Genomic DNA, 18,578 nt, shown 5'->3' with positions numbered 1-18,578 from the left:
CAGTTCACTCCATTGACTCTGGTTTCCCAGTTCAGTTCAGGGTACTGGCTATCATATACAAAACCCTCCATGATCTCAGGACCTCTTCTCCTATGCCCCACCACAACTTTGGTTACCTGAAGAGAGCCTTTCCCCCACTTTTGGCTTTCCACAAATTACATAAAACAGAACTGACGGCATTTTTTATAAGGGAACAAGACTACATTAGAAAGGCATTTGGATAGTGTATATTAATCTGTTACTCTATGCTTTAATCTTATCCTTACTGCATTATGTTTCTACTTACATAGTGTTATTTATTGCATTGCTGAACATGACATGTTTAATACTTACACCCTGTTTCAAGTTTCTGCAGTCCTAGTCTGGGAGGAGACAGTCTGAAGGGTGGCTCTGCCTGGCAGTATGGCAGAGCTAGCCCATTCCGCCATACTGCCAGGCAGAGCTCTGGGAGAGGACAGAATACCCAGTTGTGAGGCCTGTCTCTGGTGATGAGCAGACCCCATTGCATTTGGTCTTGAATCTTTGGAAAATACAGGCTGCTTTGGATGGAATCGTGTGTGTGAAAAGATCCAACCTAGTATCTAGTTAGCCAAAGCTTGTTTGAACCTGCAAACATTGCACAAAATTCAAACCACAATCTAAAGCCATAACTAGCTTAAATTTATGTGCCTCGGCCAGGGTTCTCTTTTGACTGTCTAAAGAGCACAGCTACTGATCTGTTCTTTAAAAACAACCTGTAAATAAATAAATCTTTGTTATTTGCATACAATTTCTGTCTCAGTGATCTGTGTCCCTTTCGGTCACCACAAAATTTACCTCATGGCAGCAAACCCAAAGCTGCCCTAAGAACACTGAATGGAAAGTTTACAGTTCAAAGCAAATCTGGTTCCCCAAAACCTGAAGAGACTGCATGAGTTCCCTTCATCTGGAACAATATTTATTTATTTTAAAGTACTGTATTCTGGAAACTATGTACTCTTAAGCTCCATGTGTGTTTCTGAATATTAAAAGGAAGAAACAAATACAGTTACAATGAGATTTGATTTAGCTTTATTTAAATTATACAAATTCACTTTGAGGCAGAATGTCCGAAGTCCTATCTCCTGCCTGAAACACAGCCAAATATAATTTCGTCCACAAAGCATTGGCCCCAATGAGCCAGTAGGGTGCAGTAGGGAAAAGTACATTCTGCCATGACTTCCAAAAATATCACCTGCATTTCCCCATTCAATCAGCAGTTCTCTCTTGTCTCCTGCTACATCACACTCTTTTTGTCTTCTGCGGTCCAGCCAGAACAACAAAAAAGCAACTTATTTTGAATTCCAAAAAAACATTTTGGAAACTGCCTAGCTGCCAAAGGCAAACAGTCCTGAAGGAACACCATATTTGTCAGACAAAGTTTTATATCAGCCTATGAAAATATAAAAGTAGGCCTCAAACAGAACAGGATATTACAGCATACAGTACATCGATGCATTCCCTTTGCCATTCTTTATACAAGCTGGTTTTACAATGCAAGAACAAGTGACAGACCCAATTTTAAAAAGCTTTTGCAGCGAAACATCTGCTCAGGGAAAGGCTAAAAAGTGGCCAAAGTTTACTCAAAGCTACATGTAGGTTGTAACCCTAAAATAAAGCTGAGCAGGTGAAAAACTGGTTAATTTTTTCCTGCAAATATGAACAAGATGTCTCAGCTAGACAGGTATTTGAACATTTGAGATCATCATTATCCTTCTACTAGAGAACCACCATGGATCGCTAAAAAGAGCTCGTATTCTTCTAGGATGGGAAATTATCAGAAAAATGCGGGGGGGGAACCCACAGAGCTACAGAAATCTTCACTGATAAGCATGCTAAATGTAATGTATTTGTGCACCAAGCTAGTTACAAGTATTTTCAAATTTCTGATCTATCTAAAACTGAAAAAAATAGTTTCAACAATTACTGGATGTGGCATGTCTATTTGGATCTAGACTGGATGTCTCCATCTATGCTTCAGGAACAGAATTTATATTATGTGATTTCATCAGATGTATTTATGTTGACAATGGAATATATATGTTATTCAATCTACGTAGACAACAGGAGCGGTGTTGTTCCCTAAACAGGAACAGATTTACTGTGGCATAAGCTGTCTAGGGCATCCCAAACATTCTTTTTGCACTAATGGAATAAATATTTCTGCATCTTCAGCTTTAGCTTCAGACTGATTAACACCTGTATGTAATTACAGCAATTTAAGCAATACAGTTGTTGCAACAGAAGATTACTGCTTTAAACTTGATCTTAAGCTTATCCTAGTATAGAAAGCAGTGGTTCCCTTTGAAGTTGTAAAAACCAACCTAATTAAAAACCTCATCCCTACAGCCCCTGTACTGCAGTTCAGACTACTGTAGTGTATAAATCCTTATATTCTAATGAATAATGCAGCAGTTAGTGAGAATTAGACTTATCAGAAGCCTTGCCCTTTTTAAAAACACCATGGCCCCACAGGCCTTAGTCGGAGATAGCTTCCAGATAGGAAACCTTTTGGTTTCTTCCATTCAGTTCTAAGACCTAAACTCGCCTGTAAGCCTGCTAACTATGCAATATGTTAGGGTGCATTCTGAGTTTAACAGTATAGGATTGAAATTCCACCCCTGAATTTAAAAACAAAACAAAACACCTCCCTTTATTCCCACCTCAAAAACACTAAAGACTGCAGCTAAGAGCCCTAATACCCTTCAGGCAGAAACACAACTAGAAAGCAATTTTAACTGCACAAGCTACAGAAATGGTTACTTAAATTAAATTGGGGAGGGGAGATGGCAAGGCTCAACACTTTCATCTGGTTGAACAGCACAAAAAGCAAGGGGAAAGGATGGCATCAGCATACAGCGATTCTCTTCTCTAGCACCAATGGAATGTTAGCAGTTAATGTTTCTGTAGCCAGTTTTGTGTTTTGTTTTGTTTATTTTTTAAAAAAGAACCCAAAGCAATGCCCAGCAGACAGGTGAGAAGATGACAGCTAGGATGGGCAGGCACAAGTTAGAAAAAAAACTGTTAATGCCACTTTTCTGGGTGAACACTGATTCTGGGTAGGTTCAGAATAAAGGAAAGGGGTTGTCTGAATACACAAGAAGAGTGCTTGTTTAGCAGGATACTTCCATAGTCTGAGGAGAGTCACGAATGTCAGCTGCTGCAGGCATTCCAGTTGTTGCCTCTGCTGCTTTGCTGGTCTGAGACCTTGTTTGGGCACTCTCACCAGAGCCTACGCTCGAAGAAGAGTGGGTTCGGGAACGAATCAGCCTGGTCATACTAGCAGACGGCACTGTAAGAAAAGAGGCAACAATGACCAAAATTAAAGCAGCCTGTAAACTACTACAGATTCCCTTTTTGCAGTAGGAATGGAAGAAGAGAGATGCTACTGAGTAACAGATAGGGTTTTCCTAATCACTGGAAGCAGTACTTCACCCAGAGTGTGTTACTCCAGCAAACACAGGTATCCTTAACCTGTGTTTGGCCAAGCTAATGCCAACATGGTAGCATTTGCAAGGGAGAATCAGCAGGTGGGGGAGAGGGGTGCTTAACCCTATTATCTGCCAGCATTCCCCCAGCCCCTGATTTGTGTTAAAAGGTTGTGAATCCAATGGCTCTCCGTAACAGGTAGTTCCGCTCTTAAATGTAACAATGAAGTATCTGTATGGAATCAAACGGAGGATGCTGAAGGCCCACTGTGAACAACTGCCTACAGCTCTTAGCAAACGTGCTGTTAACTTGCTCAATCCACCAGGGATTCCTCGAACTACCATTAAAGAAAACCAAAAATCATAAGCATTACTCCTGAATCATTCGTGAGCTGCAAACCATGCAACAGCCAACCAAATACAAATGCAGCAAATGAAGTTGTTGTACAAAAGGTGTAAAAATAGAATGGCCTAGAAAACAGAGTTGCCAGGCCATGCCGTAAGCAGTCAGAGTTATGCAGCAGGGAGAAGGGAGATAAACTCAGCCAAGCCAGACACAAAGTTGTAGGTACCTGACTCAGCGCTGAGATGGCTGAGCTGCACGTAAGGGACTGGAAGCAAAAGGTAAGAGAAGGAATGGAAAACAGTTAGTGCATCTTGACTTGCCCAGGGCTATGCAAGCAGCTTGAGCACGAATTTTCAGCCCTTTGGGTGATCATCTGTTAGTACTGCCAACAACATGTGAAAAGTTATCTTCAGTCTTTAACAACATGATGCTATTCTCTTCCTGAACCCAAAGTTAATTTTCATGTCAGAAACCATGTGTAAGGGGGGACACAAGTGGTCCTCTCCCAATAGATACAAACATCTAGAAGCCAGTGCACACAGCAGCTGTACTGGGAGCAAATACAACATTAAAACTGAGTTTTCAGAAAAGAGCAGTAAGTCAGGTCTATCAGGAAGGCAGGAATGTTAGTTCCTTACCATCCTGTTGGCTGGTCAGCTCAGTAGATTTATAATCCAAATTCTGGTGTCTGGAATAAGAAATTCTAAACTGAGACACAGTTGCTAGGATAAGCACTTGGCATAACCTATGCGTTTCAACCATCGCTTGGTCCTGGTAATTTTTCTGGCTGCAAAGTATAATACCACTAGGGCAAACAATGCCTACCTAACTATATGCAATAGAGTTTAGACAAGGCCTGTTCCAGTTCAGTCGTATGTATGAACCATACAGGGCAGGGACGGTGGCTCAGTGGTAGAGCATCTGCTTGGGAAGCAGAAGGTCCCAGGTTCAATCCCTGGCATCTCCAAAAAAAGGTCCAGGCAAATAGGTGTGGAAAACCTCAGCTTGAGACTCTGGAGAGCCGCTGCCAGTCTGAGAAGACAATACTGACTTTGATGGACCAAGGGTCTGATTCAGTATAAGGCAGCTTCATATGTTCATATATGTTCATATGTGCGACCCATGGGCCAAACCGAACTGGCCCAGGGCTTCAATCATATGTTCATACTGGCCAATAAGGTGCTTAACTGAAAAACCCCATCATCAAAAGGTCTGTGGGATCTGCATAACAGTTAACCTCAGCTTAACATTTTTAAAAATAGTATAGTATTGTCAGTACTTACTGTAGCCCATTCCTTGCACAAAGTACTTGAAGGCTTCAGTCAATTTCCCAGGCTGGAAAATATAACAAGCAAGACTTAAAATTTAAGTAAAACAAAGTTTGTACCCTCATGTGTACCAAACCCAGACATCACTGTGATCTCACCTGAACAACCTGAGGAAGCCCTCCACAGTCTGCCATCTGAAAGAAGAGTTAGAACCAGTCATAATGATAACTATGTCTAAACCACAAATGAAGACTAAATTAATAGCAGCCCCATGGACAAAATGGGTAGGCTTCTGCAATGGGCAGTTTTATGCAGAATCATGATCTCTACGTTTCTTACCACCCATAGCTTTATAAATAAATTTTTCCAGAGAAAATGAAGCAGCTGCAGCAGAAGATTGAGCCAATAAGATTTACTAAAGGTAAAGGTAGTCCCCTGTGCAAGCACCAGTCCTTTTCGACTCTGGAGTGACGTTGCTTTCACAACGTTTTCACAGCAGACTTTTTACGGGGTGGTTTGCCATTGCCTTCCCCAGTCATCTACACTTCCCCCCCCAGCAAGCTGGGTACTCATTTTACTGGCCTTGGAAGGATGGAAGGCTGAGTCAACGTGGAGCCGGCTACCTGAACCAGGTTCCGCTGGGATCAGAGGTCGTGAGCAGAGGGCTCTGACTGCAGTACTGCAGCTTTACCACTCTGCGCCACGGGGCTCTTCCCTAAGATTTGCTATGGTTAGTTAATTCTTGTTTCTGGATGAGAGATTTGGAGGTGAGAGAAATATATTTTTGAAACATTTTTATGACAACACATTATCTGTTGCCTTTTAGTTTAAAACAACCATCGTAAGAGCAGGTATCTTATATCAATCTCCTAATTCCCCTCTCTTGTATAGGAGGCTGGCAAATATATTCCTAGAGACCTCTGTGGAAGCCACAAAGAGACCTCTCTAAAGTTCAACACAGTTGCCCACAATAGTTTATTACCTTCAAAAATGTTGTGTTTGCTGGATCCAGCCGTGAATTGCACTCAACCTGCAAAATACAGAGACACATTTCATTTACCTCCTTATATAAATCAATGGTGTGGTCTCATTTGGAATACTGTGTACAATTCTGGTCACTGCACCTTAAAAAAGATATTATTTATTTTCTTTATTTATTTATTACTTTTCATTTATATCCCGCCCTCTCCGCAAGCGGACTCAGGGCGGCTTACAACATTATAAAACAATTAATCCGATAAAACATATAAAACCATAATTTACATATCAACTTTAAAACCATTCTATAGTGCTATTTCAATCCAGTATAGGCGGTATTGACTTCTTAACTATGATCAGACCCACCGGTGTCCGGTGGCAGCCCTTTTTCCGTTAGACCACAAAAGCCTGTTTAAACAGTTCGGTCTTACAGGCCCTGCGGAACGCAGATAAATCCCGCAGGGCCCTTATAGCTTCTGGGAGGGCGTTCCAAAGTTCTGGCGCTGCCACCGAAAAAGCCCTGGATCTCGTTACACATAGCCTGGCTTCTCTTGGGCCAGGGGCGGACAACAGATTTTTTGTCCCTGATCGCAGTGCTCTCTGGGGGATATATGGGGAAAGGCGGTCCCGTAGATAGGCAGTCCCTGACCATAGAGGGCTTTAAAGGTTAATACCAACACCTTGAAGCGAACTCGGAATACAACAGGCAACCAGTGCAGCTCTCTCAGCATTGGCTGAATGTGCTCCCATCGCGGCAGCCCCATTATAGCATTGGAAAAAGTCCAGAAAAGGCCACAGGAGGTGGTGGTGGCTACAAGCATAGAGGGGATTGGATAAAAGAGGGGATTGGATAAAAATATGGAGCAGAGGTCCATCAATGGCTATTAGCCACAGCATATTATTGGAATTGGCTGGGGCAGTGATGCTCTGTACTCTTGGTGCTTGGGGGGGGGGGACTAAGTGGAAGGGCTTCTAGCCCCACTTGTGAACCTCCTGATGGCACTTGGGGGTTTTTTGGCCACTGTGTGACACAGGTGTTGGACTGGATGGGCCATTGGCCTGATCCGACATAGCTTCTCTTATGTTCTTATGAAGACACAGGCTATACTCAGGAGTCCTTGCCAAGGATCCAGGAGGAAGGGGGATTGGAAGGAAGAATAATGCATTTAAGCAGCAACACACTAGAATAAAGAACTTGGTCTAGAAGGAAAGGACTTGGTGAATAAAATGCAAAGGTAACCATCACTTCCTTAATAAAAGACCAAGCTCCTACAGATGGGACTATGAGTTCCGTTTGGTAGTACTGCAATTGTTGATGCGATTAACTACCAGTTTCCAAGAAGTAAAGAAACATACAAAAACTGGCATTTAGGGGAGGAATCCACAAGCAGAGGCCCAGAAAAATGCTTGCTGTCAATTTATTACATCAGATCCATGCTGTACAATGGGCAATTTGGACTGGAGAGACATGGACAGACATTTCTGCTTGGTTTGTTGTGCAAGTCATTCTGCCAGTTTGGTGTAGTGGTTTAGTGTGCGGACTCTTATCTGGGAGAACCGGGTTTGATTCCCCACTCCTCCACTTGCACCTGCTGGAATGGCCTTCGGCAGCCATAGCTCTGGCAGAGGTTGTCTTTGAAAGGGCAGCTGCTGTGAGAGCCCTCTCAACCCCACCCACCTCACAGGATGTCTGTTGTGGGGGGAGAAGATATGGGAGATTGTAAGCTGCTCTGAGTCTCTGATTCAGGGAGAAGGGTGGGGTATAAATCTGCAATTCTTCTTAACTTCATCTATCCTATAAAGCTGCTGTGTGCATTCAATAGGATATAATGCTATGTATATTGCTCTGAGTTCCTTGAAGTAATGGCAAGTTATAACTTTATACTAACATGCAGAGTTTTCACTGAAGGTGGGAATTAAAGATTCCATTAGTTATTATATGTTCAAAGAAACCAAGACTTCATTTATTTGATAACAACCAACAGGCAATCAAAGAGATGTTATGAGGGCCGGATCTGATGTAAATGAGACCTTGTGGGGCTGAGCCATGTGTGTCATATAATGTAATGCCAGGTAGTAGAGAGAGAAACTTTATAAAGGACACAGACAAACACAAAGATTTTGTTTTTTAAAAAAAGCTTTAAATAAAACATGCTTAAAAGATTAGCACTCTTGCAATATTTTATTTAACAGTATCTGATAACTGAAGGAAGTAACAGAGAGGGAGAAGGAAGCAGACTTCCTCACGGTCCTGATAGGAGCCTTCCAGGGGCCTGATTTGGCCCCCAAGTCACACATTTGACACCCCTGAGCTAAATTGTAAGAATGTAACCATGTGAATTGGCTTTAATAAAAGGTGTCAATGCAACTTTTGTCTATTTTTAAGGAAGCCAAAGATAGACTGGGAATGGGAAAAGGAAAAATCATTCAGTATTACATTGCCTTTCTAACATCAGAAAGGTTCATCATGCATCCTACATATCCTACTACCATTGCCATGTCACCCAATCCAGTTGACCAGACGCATGCCCAAATATGCACTAAGCATGGAGTCTCTCCCTGAATCCATCTTCATTTGTTTGGCTTTGTTAAACAAGCATAATGGATCATTCTTTAATTGTGAACCAAATTTCATCCTCACATGGATATACCCATTAACAGAAACACCCTTCTCTGTTGAGAAATACAATTAAATTGGCCAGGTGAATTTGAACAGTTTCCCCAAGACATTACAAGAGATCAACAAGATGAAAGAAGAGTGTATACAAGGCGAAATGACTAAGCGCACTTACCACAGCTTCAACTGCTGGAGAGTTATCCCCAACCACTAATAAGGCAGGACACCTGGATGAAAACCATAGGATATAACTGAACTTTGCACATATACACACATTCCCACCCTGCAATCTTTTTTTGGTTATGTATCCTGTTCAGCTCTAATCCACTGTGTGGGAGAAATTCCTGTGCAGAAAGCCTGGTTACTATAAAGGAGGACCCTCAATCCCCTCCCCCCAAATCCTTTTTTTCAGGTATGTATGTACACCCTGACCCCGACCTGGATGGCCGAGGCTAGCCCAATCTCATCAGATTTCAGAAGCCGAGCAGGGTCAGCCATGGTTTGCATTTGGATGGGAGACCACCAAGGAAGCCCAGCACCGCTATGCAGAGGCAGTCAATGGCAAACCTCCCTTGAATATTTCTTGCCTACAGGGTCTCTATAAATCAGCTTCAACTTAATGGTATTTTCCACTGCATGTACATCCTAACAGTGCTGGATTTACCCTGCAGTGAGTGAAGAAATGATCTCACCTACCTGATGAGTTTCATTAAATTAGACATTGTTCAAAGCCTAAGCTTTATTTTGCCTTTCATATTTTTCAATGAGCTAGGTGGACTTGTCTTGTTGGCCAAATCATGGTATAGTGGATAATGTCAAGAGCCTTTTTAGCTCTCAAAGGGGAAGGGAGGGGGATGAGAACATACAAGAGTATGGTAGCAGGCAGGCAGCCAGAAGTAACAGCAGATGATTCATTTAAAACAGAACTTCACATAGTTTCAAGCAAGGTCTCAAAAGTATTTTTTTTATTTTATATATATGTTATTTATAGTCTGCCTTTTTCACTTGACCTCAAGGCACACCAGAGTGTGTTAATCACCAGATGGGTTGTTCAACAAACAATACAATAGAATTAGGGTTGCAGAACCAGCCAGATGTCTAAAACCATAACAAAATAAAAGCATTAAATTATGCAAAATTCCACAATAGGATCATAGTTTCAACAAGTTATACACAGTAGTAAAGACAACAATCCCTAATTTATCCAAGTTATCTTGTAAATCATTTAGTACAGTCCAAATCTATTGCCTGCATAGAAAAGCCCTCTTGAATAGATCAGTTTTGTGGGAATGGGGGCCTTCCTGACCTCCTCAGACAGACTGTCCCGTAAAGTGGGGGGGGGGGGAGGCAAAAAGGAGAAGGGAAGTATATGGGCAGTTGTTGATTTTGCCCACTTGCAGGTTTGCAGCTGAAAAAGCCCCTACTGACATGAGCACAACTGTTATGGTGGAGTGTAGAAGGAGAGGCAGTCTGTTATTAAAAAGGGTAGAAAAGCAGCTTACTTGAGTGTTTTTGCTGTATTTTCATTCATTCCCAAGACTGGTCTCTCAATGTCCAGATCTCTACGGCTAGAAAACAAAGCAGAGCTCCAATCAAACATCATGGTGGTACTAAGGACTCATGGAGTCAATTCTGTATGATATGCAGAACAGCGCAATTACCAACTTGGATTAACGTTGACAAGGTCCCAGCTAAGACAAACAAATGGAACAGCAGATCTGAGACTGGAAAATGACATCAAGGGGACTAGCATCACACTAAAGAAATGGTTGCTATCTTAAGATAGTGTATATTTTTATTTTATTAAATGTATATCCTGCCCTCTCCACAAGCAGGCTCAGGGCAGCTAACAGACCATGGCCATAAAACATATAATCATAAAAACAGTCAATAGAAGTTTCTATAAATTAAAATACAGTATATAAAATTTAAAACTCCATTATAATAACAGGTGCAACATCATCACCAATACCATCCAGCAATCTCATGGGGTATGGCATTGATAATATTGGTGCAGTGATAGTAATAGAACAATTGGTTCTGTGGCAACTTGGCAGCAATCTCCCAGTTCACTGAAATGCAAGACAGAATAATTCCGTCTTGCAGGCCCTGCAGAACTGAGAAAGGTCCCACAGGGCTCTGATCTTATCTGGGAGTGCATCTCACCATATAGGGACTGCCACAGAGAAGGCCCTGGCGGTACTCAGTTGGGCCCTCCTTTGGTCCGGGGATCACTAAGAGATTCTGAATTCCTGAGCACAATGTATGTATAGGGGGAAGGGGGTCAGTTTCATATTCTACAAGTTGTGGGCCACAGTACCAAAAGCTGATTTATGGAATGAAATGTGATTGTTGTCCATGTCTTAAAACAGCAGTTTCATAGCCTCTTTCAAAAATCAGAAGACTGAAGCAATACGTGAAAGATAAAAGGCCTGAAACATTTACGCTAACATAACAGGATCGTATAGCAAACACGAATGAGCTTAAATAGGATTTGGCAAGACCATTCCTCAAAGTATTTTACAGCTTACAGGAGACTGTTTCCTCTAAAGTACAATGCAATCTGCATTTTGTAGTACATGATCAATATACTGGACTTCCCACATCTCTTAGTAATTACTACAGAAACACTAATTTTTTAAAACAGGGAAGATGAAAGAAAACTGGTTTCCATGCTAACTGAAAGAATTCCTGTACCTATTGTAGGAAGAGAGGAAGAGTTGAAGATTTTCTTGATTGATGTCCTGTGCTATATGAAGTCTGTATGTCTGGATCAGGTCCAGATTAGCTTGTAGTTCTTCCTGGTGAAAGATCAAGATGAGTACCCATGTTAGTCTAAAGAAGTGAGCAGTTACTCACAAAAGCTCATACCCTACCACAAATTTTGTTAGTCTTTAAGGTGCTACTGAACTCTTACTCTTTTCTACTTCTTGGTGAAGAATGACAAACATTCTTGTAGGTTGCCATGTTAAAATGTTTGTTTTTGTGAAGTGTTCTTTAAATATCTTAGGACACCATATTGATACAAGAGAGCAACAAAAGCAATATACATCCTGTAGAGAACAAAATTAAGGAGGGAGTCATGTGCAAGTAATTTCCTGCTGCAAAGAAAGTTTCATAATCATCGTCGATAATAATTCCCCTATGGTGGTGGCCAAATGGAGTGTTCCCATTGGCTGATGGGTAAACTCAAAAAACTATTGGCCCATCATGCATCAGTCACCACCTCTGAGTTCCCACGGGCTGACTCCCTATCCCCCACCTACTGCAGGCCTGGGAACACTGAACAAACCGCCAAAATAATTTTACCTCAGAGACAGACACTTCTCTGATGCTTCTCTGTGTCCTCTCCCATCAACCAGCCTCAGAAAGGCCTCATGAAACATTTCCTCAGATGCCATGGTGGCTGCCTCTTTCTTCACTCCCTCAGCCTCACCTCAGGGGCTACTGGGGAGGTTGCTAGTCAGAGGCTGTTGCTAGGCAACCAAAGATGCTTCTGTCAATAAAGGGAGAGCCCTCAGCCATAGAAACCACCCTCCAAAGCAGATTATCTCCAGGATGGGGAGAGAGATCTGTTATCTAGAGTTCAGTTGTGATCCCAGAAGATCTTCAGTTGTGATTCTAGGCCTGGCAGCACCCTCTGGGTGACCTGATGCCACCTGACAGGCATGACTTAACTAGGTCTGGGTACTTGCTCCTGTTCAGCAGTGGCCCCCCTATGACAGCCAGTGTGACTCAGCAGTTGCCAACTCCAAGTTGGGCAATTCCTGGAGATCTGAGGGGTGGAGCTTGGAGAGGGTGGGTTTGAGAAGGGGTGGGACTGCAAACAGGTACAATGCCATAGACACCACCCTCCAAACCAGCCATTTCCTCCTGGGAACCACTGTTGCCAATCTCCAGGTGAGGGCTGGAGATCACAACTGCTCTACAGATAGAAGAGATCAGCTCCCCTTGAGATGGGGGGGGGAGTGAATGCTTTCACTTGGGTTCACTTGGGTAGATGGGAAGACAGCAAGAGTGGGAGGGCACTCGCCCAGAGCCTTTTTCTTTACCCTGTTGTACTTTTCTTCACAACAGGTCTTATTCCTGTATATCAAAAATACAGAAGACACACTGTCTCACTCTATTTTGCCTTTCACAGATATTACCCAAAATGGAAAAGCTTCCTCAAACCCCCAACCTGAGATTGCAATGCTGTTCTTGTTAGCAGCTACAAGGATCAAGAACAGTTTGTAACATGTTTGAAAGTCATTACTTCTAAAAAAAACCAATATAAAATTTGGAGTTGACTTACCTGACCAAAAAGGTGAGTCAGGACAATGTCCACAATGTTAGTCGTCCACCCAGAAAACTGGAAACAAAATCCTCATTATAAAAGTGGTGAAACTGTATAAGTACTACTACTATATTTTTATACCTTGCCCTTCTTCCAAGGAGCTCAGGTGAGCACACAACATTATCCTCATCTCCATTTTATTTGCACACCCAACTTATGAGGGTTAGACAAAGAATGACTGGCCCAAGGTCACCCAGTGGTCTTCACTGGTCGAGTGGGGAACAGGGCCCTCCCAATCTTAGCCTGGGATCTGGCTCGCTAACTGGTTTTATCACACCAGACCAGCCCTATAACTAAAAACAAGGCAAATCAAAATATACAATGTCATTTCTTGAGCCCAGCAGAGCAGGGGTGGCCAACAGTAGCTCTCCAGATGTTTTTTGCCTACAACTCCCCAGCCAGCATGGCCAATGGCTGGGACTGATGGGAGTTGTAATCAAAAAACATCTGGAGAGCCACCCCTGCAGTAGAGAATATAATTTTAGTATGTCTGCATTCTGGAAAAACACAGACAAAGCATTTTTTTTAAAGTATAATTGTAATCACAGTCTAAAATACTAGAAGGTAACCAAAGCAATGCTTGAAGTTGGGAGTGTTTCCCCCAGAAATAAATATGAGGAAAATAATGTAGGATACAAAGTAACAATTTCACATTTATAAATTAATTGAGCACCTTTCTATAAAGAGATTATACATTTTAAATGTATGATTGCCATTTGGCTGACCTCTACAGGGGAGTCTTGATGGCCCTGTTTGGGCAGACAGAAGGGATAGAAATGTTGTAAATAATTGTTCAGACTGGCTTTTAACAACTAAGGGGAGGCGCCTACCATCCCACAGTCTAATTGATACCAATATATGGATAATCAGAGTGCTAAATAATAACTGGAAACACCAATGGATGCAGCCCTAAATAATAAGTAGTAAAATCAATATACATCTTGGACCTTCTGCAGAATATAAATTATGTATTTATGATTTTGTTTTTAAATCTATGTCATTTATATCTGTTGTTAGCCACACTGAGCCTGTCAGAGGAGGGCAGGATATAAATGTGATTAAATAAATAAATAAACAAATGGCAAAAGTCTAGCAACCAAGGGCCCTGCCCTCTATTTTTTCCACCATACTGTATTCAAGCACAAGACATCAATTTCCATTGCAAGTCTATTCCAGTATCATTGATATGCATGACCAACTGCATTATTTTGGTCTCCTCACCCAATGTTGTCTTTACTAGGCTCTCTCTCCCTCTCTCTGGTATCCACATATGCTGCCATTTTAGGAGCTATATATAGAAATTATATACTGTGCTTTCACTTGTAAACTTATAAACTGCTTGGCTAGATGTTTTATAGCTGGGGATTTTTCATTGGCAACCAAAATGCAGGCATAACTTACAAGCACATTACTTTGTTCTATACCTCTTACTTCAGGCATCATGAAACAAAATGCAAACAAAGGAAAGCCAAAGCAATCTTCTAGCACCATTCCACATGCTATTTTCATCATCCTTTAAAGGTAAGTTAGTATCATTACCCACATATTGGAAAAGTCACAGGAGTCATACCTTGGATGCCGCCCAGTCCATCCATCCTTTTGCACATGGGTCAATATTAATAAGCACAAGGCCTTCCACCAAGTCACGGTGATTCAACTAAAAAAAAGAATGGAAGGAGAAAGGAAGTATATTTGTGCTTTAAATGTTGTAAATGAACATGAATGAGTAACCTAGATTATACCATTTGTTAAAATGATCATATGTATGAATTACAAACATTTGGGCAAATTCTGATGTACCTGTTCCTTCAGCTTAGGGAAAAGAAAATATGGGAAGGCCAACCGCTTTAACTGGCACTGAACTATAATGATAAGAGCTCTTTCCAGACAAGGACAGGGGTTTCTGCTGTCCACAGAATAGAATAGAGCTGAGATGGACTCAAATTTTCCAGAGAAATTCAAAGATAAACAACACTTACTGCAAACCGGCTAAGAATGTAAGCACCAGCTCCAACTCCAATACCAATTATGCTTCTGAGACTAAAAAGAGAGCAAAATGAGAGCTTTCTCAATACCAGCACTATTGTCTATATCAGCTGTTTTATAGCCCTCTTCCAGAACACCAAGTGCACCACTATATATTCTACTAGTAGCAGTAGTAAGGACTAACAGATGATTAGAAGTAATCTGCATGTGGGATATGAATCACATCTGGCAAACCTTTAACCTGTTGCAATCATCTCCACTTCTAGAGAAACATAAGGGAAAGGGTATTTGGCCACTTGTAGTAATTGCTGTGATAAATCTGGGTATGTGCATACTTGCCTCAAGTGTGTAAGAACAGCAGGGAGCATTTCAGCTAGTTCATCAAGTGTGGGATACTGGAATCTGAAATATAAGAAGATGCTAGTTGGAGACTATAGGCCAGCAATGCCAAAGTGAAAATTTTACTCCAAAGCCATTTCGTTTCGCATAGAGTTCTGCAGATATACACAGCCATTCCACAAAAGCAGATCCTGGAGCTTGGCAAAATTACAGTGAAAACTTATACTAACAAATACACACAAGTAAGGGGCCAAAAAGGATCACAGTAGATTCATGAACCACCATGCCAATTTGCCTCTCATGTCTCCCAGGTTATCCCTGGGCTCACTTGGCACTGCAGAAATGCACAGGCAGTTCTGGGAAGTCAGGCCTTCTCTAATGGCCATAGTATTTCAAGAGCTTTTGATAGGCAGTATCTCAGAAGGCCAGAGAGTTCTGTATAGTAAAGGAAAAGCAGAGGTTAACTAAGCAGAGTCCTTGCCAAATATCATTAGAAATGCTATCATAACTATACTAAATGCCATCTCCATTGGAGTAGAATGGCCTTTAACCAGGGTCAGGAGAATTGCTACACTTACCCGGAAGGGAAAGGGGGAGCCCCTTCCTGCTGTCCAGGTGCATCAACATGGCACACAGCAAAGTGATGTGTGATCTCCTGCATGTCTTCAAAGTTGAAGAAAGCATTGAAGCAGGATTTATCTGAAAGAGAAACTCCAAAAATCACTCAAGTATTAACGTGCCACTTCATTCTACTATCTGCTTCTCACAGCTTACTGATCACATTCATACTTTGTGCCACAGCAAGTTATCAGATGTTTCAGAAGCAGAAGCCATGGCTCTCTTTTGCCCTTGAAGTCATTGATAAGAATGTAACTGAGCTGGCAAAACACATATAACTAGACAAAGCAAAAAAATGCACAGAGGTGATTACTTAGAAAAAAGGACTCACGGTTGAGGCCAATATCATGGTATGTGAGGATGACGGGCCTGTTTCCTTTTGGTGTCCCACGCAGAGTAACATGAACAACTCCAAAAACTGTCTCAATGTCATGCTCCTACAAAAGGAAAAAACTGGTGGTTAAAAGGTGTGGGGGGGGGGAAGAAAATCCCCTGGGAGACATCTAGGCAGGGAACCAGTAAAACCTCCATCAGATAGCTTATTTACAAAATGCCTATCCAATCCAACACAGAGCTCAAGGCAACTTACTACAAAATAAAGTATAATAATAATTTCAGCAATGACATAAAAGCCCAAATCAAGCAAATATCAACAAACCTCAGCAAATGTCTTAGAAAACATGCTTATATCCAATGGCAAGAAAATAACAAAGAGTGCCACTGGGATCTCTTAAAGAGAAGGGATTCCACAGAAGAGGGCCAGTTCTACAGTCTTCCCGTTCTCTGTACAATGAAACAAGAGTTGCAGAGCAAATGTTTTTCAAATTCCTCAAAAAGGCATTTTTAAATTCCCTAATCCAGTGATAACTGATTTCAGCACAAAAAGTCCATGCATTGTTAACTCTCAACCAATTAGGCTTGGCTGTAGTTTAATAAAACACCTTTATCCTCACACTTCATTATTGCATCTATGTGCATTTGCTTTACTTAATCCAATCTGCTTACTCCTTTGGCTCAAGCAGGTGTCTCCCTGAAAATTTCTCTGCAAGGTTGATGTGGTCTTGAGATGTATAATTTTGCTGAGTAACTGAGTACGAACACCAGATCAGCATATTGTACATTTCAAGATGACGCACACAGCCATCATCATATTTAAATCCGATCACATGGCATGAAGCACAAGCTTATCTGGATTCATTCAAAGTTGCTGAGAAATTATCTCCACAAAATAGCTACAACAATTTCCACACCTATATTAAGGAGTCTTTATCCTGTTTTCCTGTAAACAGTAGAATTCCACTCTAATTTTAGAGAAAAGAAAGAACAGTGTGCCTACGAACTGTAGCTTACTGAGGAAAATCAAACAGGTAGCAAGCAGCTTCCACAAGTTGAGCAGAAGAACCACTGATGTTACCACCTCTCTCCCCCCCTCCCCCCATATAGGAAACTATCCTGGTTTGAGAGAATAGGAAGAATCTATGGATAAGCAAGTCAAGGTTTGGACTGAATTTAAACAGCAGATGGCACCAGTGTTTCTTTAAATCTACAATGCTTTGTTTCCCTGTTGGGTGACAGTAGCCCAGTCCTGGTCTAGAAATCTCATTAGGCGAACATGGTGTGAAGTCTAATTGCTTTCTCAACAACAACTCAGTGATGGCATGCCAGCAAGAGGCAGCTCTGATGTCTGCTGTTAAGTAACTGTTCCTACCACACTGGAGATGTGACAAGACCGGTGACATTAGTTGGCAAAAGGGAGAAGAAACAAGTTACACATTTGCATTAGCCTATCTCCATAACAGTCTTTCAAAGGAAAAAGGATCAATTTAAAATGCTTATCTGATTGCCATAAGCAGAAAACCAACATTAATCCCTCTAGCTTTGAATACATATAAAATTACCACAAGACAACCAGTTCTTATTTTAACAAATAAAATTAGTTTAAGAAACCTGAGAGAAGCACAGATGGGATTTTAAAGCATGTATTGTTCAGAGAAAAAATATGAACAAAAAATGAACAAAACAGCACCAAGACAGGAAACAAGTGCACAATTTTGGATTATGAACATTTCTGCATTGAAGGTTCAGCAGGTATGCTTTTTATAGCCCATGTGGCTACTGCTGTTGTGCACTGTCAAATGTGCAACCTTAAACTCATTAGTTTCTTTAGCAGTACAGCACAACACATGGACAAGTTGCGTCACTTAGGAGCAGAGAGATGGACATTTGCCAGTTTGCAATAGCATGGCATTGACTGTGGAGGCCAGCAGTTTTATGTACAATTCTCAGAGTCTCAGCTTCTGTTTTTAAAGAAGCTTCTAGCTCACAAGACTGCAGAGAAAAACTTGAAGACATGTTGACTTTTTTCAATGAAGGAGAAATTAGAGATTCTATCAGTGGGTATCCCAGCAGCCAGGAAGCAAGGACTGGAAGCAACCCAAAAATTCATGCCAACTCAGCATACTGAAGGCTTGCCAGGAAGCAGCCAGTAATCTTAAGGCAAAGCAGTGTTAATACAGATGCAGTTAGGCTGTCAGAGGCAGCAACTGTGATTGCCTCTTCCTCCTTTGGAAAAAAAATGCCATAGAAAAACTTCTTAGTACAGTAATAACTAGGGATGGACACAAACTGGGGAAATGGAGGTTTG

At 41.5% G+C, this 18,578-nt stretch overlaps 1 protein-coding gene across 2 annotated transcripts in view; it reads right to left on the bottom strand.

Annotated features, from left to right (window-relative positions):
* Positions 1–1,033: 1,033 nt before the first annotated feature.
* NDRG3 (NDRG family member 3) overlaps positions 1,034–18,578 on the bottom strand; it is a 37,826-nt gene continuing 20,281 nt past the window's right edge. The window contains exons 3-16 of one of the 2 annotated variants that reach the window (XM_060231043.1): positions 16,266–16,371; positions 15,895–16,015; positions 15,317–15,379; positions 14,971–15,031; positions 14,562–14,648; positions 12,950–13,006; positions 11,353–11,456; positions 10,158–10,223; positions 8,831–8,882; positions 6,043–6,090; positions 5,219–5,254; positions 5,076–5,127; positions 4,019–4,057; positions 1,034–3,310 (exon numbers count right to left, since the gene is read on the bottom strand). In XM_060231043.1, the coding sequence (XP_060087026.1) occupies positions 3,132–3,310; positions 4,019–4,057; positions 5,076–5,127; positions 5,219–5,254; positions 6,043–6,090; positions 8,831–8,882; positions 10,158–10,223; positions 11,353–11,456; positions 12,950–13,006; positions 14,562–14,648; positions 14,971–15,031; positions 15,317–15,379; positions 15,895–16,015; positions 16,266–16,371 (1,071 nt within the window). In that variant the 3' untranslated portion in view covers positions 1,034–3,131. The remainder of the gene's footprint in view (positions 3,311–4,018; positions 4,058–5,075; positions 5,128–5,218; positions 5,255–6,042; positions 6,091–8,830; positions 8,883–10,157; positions 10,224–11,352; positions 11,457–12,949; positions 13,007–14,561; positions 14,649–14,970; positions 15,032–15,316; positions 15,380–15,894; positions 16,016–16,265; positions 16,372–18,578) is intronic. The other variant, XM_060231044.1, reaches the window with a different exon arrangement.

This window comes from Heteronotia binoei, chromosome 2, assembly GCF_032191835.1.
Source record: "Heteronotia binoei isolate CCM8104 ecotype False Entrance Well chromosome 2, APGP_CSIRO_Hbin_v1, whole genome shotgun sequence".
Classification (NCBI taxonomy): Eukaryota; Metazoa; Chordata; class Lepidosauria; order Squamata; family Gekkonidae; genus Heteronotia; species Heteronotia binoei.
The sequence above is the reverse complement of the archived record's forward strand: the minus strand, read 5'-3'. Positions and strand labels throughout refer to the sequence as shown.